General features: G+C 50.4%; 2 protein-coding genes across 2 annotated transcripts; one reads left to right on the plus strand and one right to left on the minus strand.

The window, feature by feature from the left end:
• The first annotated feature begins 377 nt into the window (after positions 1-377).
• klhl43 (kelch-like family member 43) lies at positions 378-6167 on the plus strand. Its single transcript, XM_028964848.1, has 6 exons — positions 378-533; positions 1833-2554; positions 2651-2997; positions 3334-3633; positions 3699-3874; positions 4902-6167. Exons 2-6 carry the CDS (start codon positions 2125-2127, stop codon positions 5656-5658), a joined length of 2010 nt encoding a protein of 669 aa, XP_028820681.1. The 5' UTR covers positions 378-533; positions 1833-2124; the 3' UTR covers positions 5659-6167.
• Positions 6168-6746: 579 nt separating this feature from the next.
• Positions 6747-8549, minus strand: rpl11 (ribosomal protein L11). The gene is made up of 6 exons (XM_028963880.1): positions 8496-8549; positions 7934-8084; positions 7752-7858; positions 7471-7602; positions 6921-7031; positions 6747-6826 (listed from the first exon to the last, which is right to left on the minus strand). Exons 1-6 carry the CDS (start codon positions 8499-8501, stop codon positions 6797-6799), a joined length of 537 nt encoding a protein of 178 aa, XP_028819713.1. The 5' UTR covers positions 8502-8549; the 3' UTR covers positions 6747-6796.
• Positions 8550-8913: the final 364 nt, after the last annotated feature.

Consider the following 8913-nt stretch of genomic DNA (forward strand, 5'->3'; position numbering starts at 1 on the left):
GCTTTTCTTTTTTTTGTTAATGGATTCTTTCTTTTCGGTGTGATTAATATTAAAAATATCCCAAACATCAGAAGTATCAAACATCAGAAGCCTCTCAGGTACTACGTTTTAACCTCTTTTTAAAATTAACATCATTTTTCAATTATATTCATCTTTCTGTCACTTAGGAGCATGAACATTGTCCAACAAAGACCGACACGTCCCAACACAGACTCGTGAGCACAGCTTGCAGGCATGGCCGTAATTCAGGCAGTCCTGCCGCAGATGGGCCGCAGATGGACTACTCCGGTCAGGAAGAGCTGTCTGTATTTGGTGATGTAGGTGTAGATGGGGAGGTAGAATCTAAGGGTCATGTTACGCAGCCTTGGCTGGGAACAGTGTGGATCTCAAACACAGCCGCCCACAGTACACTGACAGACAGGCTGAGGACAGAGGGACATCGTGAAGAGGATAAGAACTAAACTGAGAAGAACTAAACCAGGAAAAATAAGGAAGGACAAATAAATGAGAGGGTAGAAAGCAAGAAGGAAAAGGTAATAATAAGGCATGTCAATTTAATAATTATTTTGAGGCCCAGAAATGACAACATGAAACTTTTTAATGTGACATTCAAGGCATTATTATATTCTCTAAAAGCTCATTTTATGTAGCTAACTTGGAAAATATGCATAAAAAATTCTTACAATTGTAGTAATATATTAAATTCATTGTTTATAATGACTTAACAACTTAAAAAAAATTAACTTTTATATTTTTTCAGCATTTCCCTAAATCAAGCAGTACAACTGTACCATGAAGTAATACGCAGGCAGTACAGTCTGGTAAATGTGTTATGTTGTATGTCTAGAAATGCCTTGTGGTGGGTGTTAATTTAGGAGTAGCTGGGATTGGGTGAAAACGCTCGTGTGGACTCTACGAAGGAGGAAACTCTCTCCAGTCCCAACAGTCGGAACAACAGCTATAAATAAGCAGCAGCAGCCAGAGATAGCTGGAAGAATTCGAGGGTAACGTGCCGGTGTTGTGACATGCCAGACCGAGTGCTCAGGGCTGGGATGGGGACGCTGGTCTCCCAACAGCCCCCAGTGATCACAATATGGTCACTGCACTGTAATCTTGACAACATGTCCTAGAAAAACTTTACTTCAGGTTCCCCGTTATCATTCCCCTGTCCATTTTATTGTAAAGGGATATTCCAAACCCTGTGTTAACTTTGGCTTCCACATGTCACTGTCTTATATAGGGGACAGCAGCTGTCGGGTGTCATGTGATAATGCGCAACATTGAGCATCAGAGGCCATTTTAAAAGCACTGACTGCGCGACACATAGCAATAGTTCTGGAAGATTTGCTGCTTGTTACATGCGCTATTTTGGGGAATACTATGGAGACACTGCCAATATTTATGTGTGAAAACGTTCCAAGAGTTGCATTTTGATTCCATCTTTATTGTTGTTCCTTAAAATATTATTAAAATGTCAATAATGAACTCACACATTTTAAGAACTCTTAACTTGAAGCAAGTATATACTCAATAATGCACTTATAGCGTGACAATAACTGTTTTTCTCCCTAATTCCTCGTGGGCATCAATTATTTCAAATCTATATATTCATACCAAGGTTGCATTACTGATGCACAAAAGCAAAGACGATGAAGTTGTGTTGTGCTAGATTCCTTATATACACCCGTAATGCTGTGACTGTAGACCTAGGAGCTATAAAGCTGCGTTTCTGGAGTCCGCAGAGACACTTGCACCAGTCAATCACTGTGGTCGTGGCTGGATGACTGTTACGAGAGCCTCAAGATGGACATTTGTGATTTATCTCTTTACAGGTGGCCTGTGCGGTTGTTCACCATTACTACCAAACATACCAGCTCAACCTGTGTCATCATCTCCAGACCTTTTTTTAGACAAGCAGCCTGTCTGTCTGTCTGTCTGTCTGTTTTTCTGTTTGTCAGTTTGTGTTTTTGTGGAAGAGGAGAACTGAAGCAACACCATCATCTACATACATTTGGCTGTGGGTACTGGTAACGAAACCCCAAAAGCAGTTTAGTCAGCGTTACTTCACCAGTGAGCCTTTTGCTTTAAGGGTAACTGATAAAACTAAAGAGATAAAGCCTTGCAATGGCACCCAAAAAGAAGGGATCTCGTCCAAAGAAACCCATGATGGAGTCTACCCAGGTGAATGAAGCAGTGGTTGTGAGCCCAGGAGTGAATGTTGCTGAGGGTGTCAAGAAGATCGAGGATCCACTCAACATTGAGCATCTGAACCGACTGAATGGCTTTCCCCTGCCACCTCCGGTCATCCGGCCAGGAGAGAAGGGCCTGGGCCTGGGCAGTGAGTTAACCCGTCCCCACCATGGCTCCGCCTTGCTGGAGGAGCTGAGCCGCATGCGTCAGGAGCGATTCCTTACTGACATGGAGCTCGCCTGTAAGACCAAGGCTTTTGATGTGCACAAGCTGGTCATGTCTTCAGTCAGCCAGTATTTCAGGGAAGTCCTTGCTAAGGACCCAGGTCTCAAACGTCTAGAGTTGCCCTCAATCTCACCTTTAGGTAGGCCCCTCCTCATCTCCTCAGGTCATGACGTTGACCTTCACTGATCAGTCGATTCAGTAGTAATACAGTAGTAATTGTCCTTTCTACTCATAGGTCTGGCCAATGTGATCACCTTTGCATATCTGGGCCGAGTTCACATGTCCCTCTACACCATTGGCTGCACCCTTTCAGCTGCTACCATCCTCCGGGTCCCTCAGCTCCTGCAGATGTGTACGGACTTCCTCATGGCGGAGATGAACGTGCAGACGTGCGTGTACGTGTGGAACATAGCCTCGGCCTACGGGCTGAGCCAGGTGCGCGATGCAGCGCAGCGATTCATCCTCCAGAACTTCGCCCAGTTTTCCGAGACCCCCCAGTATAACCAGCTCACCCTGGAGCAGATCACCTCCTTCCTCCAGGATGACCGGCTGGTCCTCCCCTCTGAAATCACCACGTTCCAGGTCAGTCCCCATCTGTTCATTTGGGTTTATAACTCTTCTCACCAGACTGGAGAAGAGATGATTTATAAAAAGAGGAAAAAGGGTGTTAGTAGGACCAGGAGACCCAGGTTCAAATCCCACTTACTACCATCGTGTCCCTGAGCAAGACACTTAACCCTGAGTGTCTCCGGGGGGGGGGGGGGGGGGGACTGTCCCTGTAACTACTGACTGTAAGTCGCTCTGGATAAGGGCGTCTGGTAAATGCTGTAAATGTAAATGTGTGAGTGTGTAATGGAGACCTCTATTTATAAAGCCAACCAAACATCTAAGTATGGATTTCACTGCTTCGAAATCCAGGTGGTCATGAAGTGGCTGGACTTCGACCCTAAGAGGCAAGTCCACGCGGCAGAGCTGCTGTCCCACGTGCGCTTCGAGACCATCCCTTCCAGCGAGCTGGTCAGCGAGGTGCAGCCAGTCGCCCGAATGATGCAGGACCCCCGGTGCCACCGCCTGCTGGTGGCGGCCATGAACTACCACCTGCTGCCCCACCAGCAGAACACGCTGCAGTCTCGCCGCACCCAGGTCCGCGGCAGCCAGAGCGTCCTGCTGACCGTCGGGGGACGTCCTTCTCTCACCGAGCGCGCTCTGAGTCGCGAGGTCAGTGACAATCCCGCGGGGTTCGGGCTTTTGTTTCCGGCCTTCATGTTCCTCCTGCATGGCAGGTGCTCTGGAGGGACCCGCGTGACGGTGTGGCGACATGGCGCCACCTGTCCCAGCTGCCCGCTAAGAGCTTTAATCAGTGTGTGGCCGTGATGGACGGGTTCCTGTACGTGGCTGGTGGAGAGGACCAGAACGATGCTCGCAATCAGGCCAAGCATGCGGTCAACACGCTCAGCAGGTACCGAACCTTCTCCGATACAACTAATACAAAATGCAGCAGCACGACTGATCTTCAACCTTCCCAAGTTCTCCACACCGCCCCTCTGCTACGTTCCCTCCACTGGCTCCCAGTAGCTGCACGCATCAGGTTCTAAATACTGATGCTGGCCTACAAAGCCAAACATGGAGCAGCACCATCCTACCTCACAGCCCTTATTACACCTCGCACTGCACCTGGTATACTCCGAGCCTCCAGTACTGCTCGCCTGGTCCCTCCATCTCTGAAGGTAAAAGGAAGACGCTCATCTAGACTCTTCTCCGTCTTGGCCCCTCGGTGGTGGAATGAACTTCCAGCTCAGTCACTGAGCACCTTCACACGGCAGCTCAACACCTTCCTCTTTAGAGAAGATTTAGATTAAATTGTAAAAAAAACAGAATTGATCTCTTCATCATTGGTAACTTAAGCACGTTGTAAGTCGCTCTGGATCTGGCGTCTGCCAAATGCCGTAAATGTAAATGTAAAATGTAAATGATACGCCACAACGAAACATCTACATCCGATTATGCACGTCTAACATGCAGATGGCAGCCAAGACATCACTAGTAGCTTCTGTAAGTCTTGTAAGACGTGATGTTCACATGCCCACTGCGTGTCCTTTTGGTGCTGGACAAGGGACAGGTGCTCAGTATATTGCGACACAATCAACGTGTTTGACCGCAAAGAGATCAAATCTATTCAGTTTCTACACAGGAAACCAACGGCGTCAATATTCACCAATCTGACATCAGCACTCGTACGACACGAAGGACAGAAAATAGATTTGTTGTCATCATTTTGAGGACAAAAGCAGTTTCTGTAGTTGACTGAATGCATTTTGTGAATGAAATGAGTGCTGATGATGTTCTGGGTACAAAACGGAACCAGCAACATGCAAACCGTGATGCGTGGTGTGTTCTGGTTCCTTTCTACTGGAACCAGCATCATCACTCGAGCTCGATAGTCCATGTTACTGTTCATATGTAACTGTCTGTGCTCTGGTCCTCAGGTATGACCCCCGTTTCAACACCTGGCTGCATCTCAGCAGCATGCGCCAGAAACGCACCCACTTCAGCCTGGTGGCCACCAGCGGGCGCCTCTACGCCATCGGTGGACGCAACACTGAGGGTCTGCTGGCCACCATCGAGAGCTACACGCCCTCGTCCAACAGCTGGCAGCTGCGCAGCCCCATGGACGTCCCCAGGTGCTGTCACTCTGGCGCTGTCCTGCCGTCAGGAGACATCCTGGTCACGGGGGGCTACATCAGCTGCGCCTACTCCCGCTCAGTGGCCCGCTACAGCGTGGAGGCCGACGCCTGGGCGGAGCAAGCCGGGCTGGACACGCCCAGGGGCTGGCACTGCAGCGCCGCCGTGGGGGGTCGGGTTTACGTGGTGGGGGGGAGCCAACTGGGTCCTGGAGGAGAGCGGGTCGATGTTCTCAGCATGGAGGTGTTCAACCCGGAAAATGGCGCGTGGAGCCGGGCCGCACCCCTGCCCCTTGGCGTGAGCACCGCCGGCCTGTCCCCGCTGGGGGACGAGCTGTACCTGGTGGGCGGCTGGAACGAGGCGGAAAAGCGCTACAAGGCGGCGGTTCAGCGTTACCAGCCCGGAACCGACAGCTGGTCCGCCGGGGAGGACCTGCCGGAGCCCACGGTGGGCGTGTCCTGCTGCGCCCTCGCCCTACCCCCGCGCCACACCACACGCAGGCACCGCAACACCCCGACCCACGAAGAGCCCAGCGGGGCCCCTCAGAACACCTCTGTCTAGAACGGGGGAACCACCAGGTTCAAGAAGACGGGAGGAAGGTCCAGCAAAGTGAGGTGAAGGTGAGCAGGAGGCCAGACGCAGGAGAAGTGATGAAGAAGGAAGGGAGCGGTCGTAACAGCTCGTTTTATTATGACACCATAATGTTCACGAGTGTTTCCAGGCCCAAATAAACGAAGAATGTAAAAGAAATAATGAGGGCGGGAGTACGTGCGCGCTGAGCAAGGATTCAAGCAGACAGAAGAGGACTTGGGGTCAACCGCCCAGAACAGTCCTCCAGATCCCACAGATCTCAGAACCTGATCAACATACACGAAACCATACGACACACATGTAGAAGCGAGATATACGGGAAACCGACGGACTCCGAGCTCATCGATTTACACGTCACGCCACGCTGAGAAACGGATTTGGCCAACGTAGGACGCGTGGGTCACAAGAGCGACATGTTTCTGTTTGTATGCCATTGTCTGGCCTCTGGAACGCCTGAATAAATGGAACCATAGAGTGAACTTGGTTTTCTTTTTCACTTATTAAAACATTTCCAGCATTTACCAGATGCCCTTAAGTAAGTGGGGTTTGAACCCGGGTCTTCTGGTTCATAGGCGAGTGTGTTAACCACTAGGCTACTAGCACCCTAAAACTAAAACTGATTTTAAAAACATGAACTTCTACTGTAATCCTGATCATTTACCAGACGCCCTTATCCAGAGCGACTTACAATCAGTAGTTACAGGGACAGTCCCCCCCGGAGCAACTTGGGGTTAAGTGTCTTGGGGACAGGATACGATGGCAGTAAGATTCGAACCCGGGTCTTCTGGTACATAGGCGAGTGTTACCCACTAGGCTACTACCACCCTGTGGAATTTAGTTACAATTTTAACTAAATTCCAGAAAATGTTTAATAGTGTACTCGCAATCTCAAAAGTAAAAAAGCCGGCAGGATGAAACCACATCACCAGAAGGGGTCACAACTGGTTAAAAAAGGAACAGATTTTGATCTAGAACCTTTGATTTCCCCATAAGTGGCTTTCATGGAGGGGGGAGGAAAAAGAAAAAAAAGAAATGAATCTAGACACTTCACAAAGGGGTGTTTTTTTGGTTTTTATTGTTTGATATAAAGAAGAACGCTGGTGATCCTTTACTTGCCGGGGAGGATGATTCCATCATACTGAAAGACAGGAAATAAGAGTAGAATCAGCAAAATTCAACCAACCAGCGAGATCCATGAAGCAACCAATAAATGAGGCGAGTAAGAGAGACACCTTCTGCTGGAACCAGCGCATGGCTTCCTCCTTTCGGATGCGGTGCTTGAAACCGATGCGGCCGGTCTTCCGCTTCTTGTCGGCGATGCTGAAGCCGGGTCTGCCAAGAACCTGAGGAAGAAGAGCGCAAGCGTAAGTGACGGCCCAGCCCATAATACGCACATACAGCACGTCTCTGACGCGGAGCAGTGGTGGCCTCGCGTGAAGGGACGCTTTATTGATGCAGGGGAATCGTTTCAGGAAATTTACAGTGAGACGTGCGTGTGGCGAGCCGTGAGCAGCCATGACGGCGTGTGGGGACAGTTCGGGATTTGCACACTTCCAAGGAACAGTTAATTCTGGCAGTTTGGGAATGGCGGGATAAATCTGCAGCAAAGCAGAATAAAACTGGGCACCGTACAGTACACCGGTCCTGGAGGACACCTGTAATGAACATCTCTGCTAGTTCTTCAGAGGAAATAGGTGCAGTTGTGCTGGGTGAGGGTTGGAGACGGGACCTGAAGTCATGTTTTAGCCTGTATACAATCGGTGAAGAAGCCTTAACACTCACCACGTAGAAATCCAAACCGTAGATTCCAATACTGGGATCGTACTTGATGCCCAGATCGATGTGTTCCTGGATACCAAAGCCGAAGTTGCCAGTGTCCGAGAAGTTGTTCTTCCTCAACTCGTACTCACGCACCTGGAACATGGACGAGAAGAACGAACCTGCAGCCCCTGGTGTGCTGAAACCGCTCAGACGTTGTGGACTTGATAAACAGCGGAATAAGATCTAAGCGGACGAGTCACAACCCGAAATAAAACCTGCTCAGCTTGACCCCCAAACCTCACCTTCAGTCCCTTCTCCAGGATCTCCTCAGCTTTGGCACCCCGGACGGTGCAGTGGACCGCGATCTTCTCATTTCTACGGATGCCGAAAGATCGCACCGTGTAGCGGGCTGCGAACAGAAGCGCGGACCAGAGTGAAACCGGAGTGTTGGTGGGGCGGACTGGCTGCGAGAAGGTCCACTCACCCTTGGAGAAGACCGGGGTCTGTCCGGTCAGCTGCTCCAGCACTTTGGCAGCTCTGGTCAGCCTGTCTCCGCTCTCCCCCACGCAGATGTTCAGGCAGAGCTTGCGGATCCGCAGCTCCTTCATGGGATTCTCCTTCTTCTCGGCCTGGTCCTGTTCAGCAACACATGGCGCTTAGAAACGGCTGCTTTCCTGTCGCCTACAGGACGCCACGATCTCCGAGATCAAGCGAACAAATGTCCCGCAAAAACCGACAACTGGAGAATAAAAACGCAAGATCGCCTGCAGCACAGATAGTTTCATATTAAACTGACAAAAATGGCCAATATCGCTAAAAACCGGTCCACGGTGTAGAAATGGCGACCAGCGCAGGCAGCGCGGAGCTAAAGTTCCCCGATCGCCCTCAAACGCGCATTTTATCGAACCAATACAGCGAGAGACGAGACCTGCGGGGCGCGATTCACATCCGAGGACAGCAAAGGAGAGAAAAATGCGGCCCACAAACAACGATGCGTTCAGATGTTCGCTGGAAGCGGCCGCCTTGGCCACCGCGGCCGTACTCACCGCCATCTTGGACGACTTGAAGAGGACGCCACGTTTCCGGTGCGGCCTATTTATAGTCTGGGGTTCACGATAAAATGTCCGGACTCACGCTGTAAATTCAGGAGGATGGTTCCACATTCTTCTACAAGCAGTACGTTTTTAAGTAAGTGAAGTGATTGTCACGTGCGATACACAGCAGCACAGCACACGGTGCACACAGTGAAATTTGTCCTCTGCATTTAACCATCACCCTGAGTGAGCAGTGGGCACCATGACAGGTGCCCGGGGAGCAGTGTGTGGGGACGGTGCTTTGCTCAGTGGCACCTCAGTGGTACCTTGGCGGGTCGGGATTCGAACCGGCAACCTTCTGATTACGGGGCCGCTAGGCCACCACTGGCCCACAAGTGTGTTAACAAATGTCCTGCATGTATGTCCCAAT

The sequence above is a fragment of the Denticeps clupeoides genome, chromosome 20 (assembly GCF_900700375.1).
Source record: "Denticeps clupeoides chromosome 20, fDenClu1.1, whole genome shotgun sequence".
NCBI classification, from domain to species: Eukaryota; Metazoa; Chordata; class Actinopteri; order Clupeiformes; family Denticipitidae; genus Denticeps; species Denticeps clupeoides.

What these genes read in the sequence shown, in the direction of transcription:
- klhl43 (XM_028964848.1), top strand. Translation starts at nt 2,125, where the DNA reads ATGGCACCCAAAAAGAAGGGATCTCGTCCAAAGAAACCCATGATGGAG. An exon ending in GCCCTCAATCTCACCTTTAG is followed by an intron (nt 2,555 to 2,650) that starts GTAGGCCCCTCC and finishes TTCTACTCATAG; the next exon opens with GTCTGGCCAATGTGATCACC. An exon ending in AGCGCGCTCTGAGTCGCGAG is followed by an intron (nt 3,634 to 3,698) that starts GTCAGTGACAAT and finishes CCTGCATGGCAG; the next exon opens with GTGCTCTGGAGGGACCCGCG.
- rpl11 (XM_028963880.1), bottom strand. An exon ending in TCCTGGAGAAGGGACTGAAG is followed by an intron (nt 7,603 to 7,751) that starts GTGAGGTTTGGG and finishes TCCATGTTCCAG; the next exon opens with GTGCGTGAGTACGAGTTGAG. An exon ending in TGCGCTGGTTCCAGCAGAAG is followed by an intron (nt 6,827 to 6,920) that starts GTGTCTCTCTTA and finishes CCTGTCTTTCAG; the next exon opens with TATGATGGAATCATCCTCCC.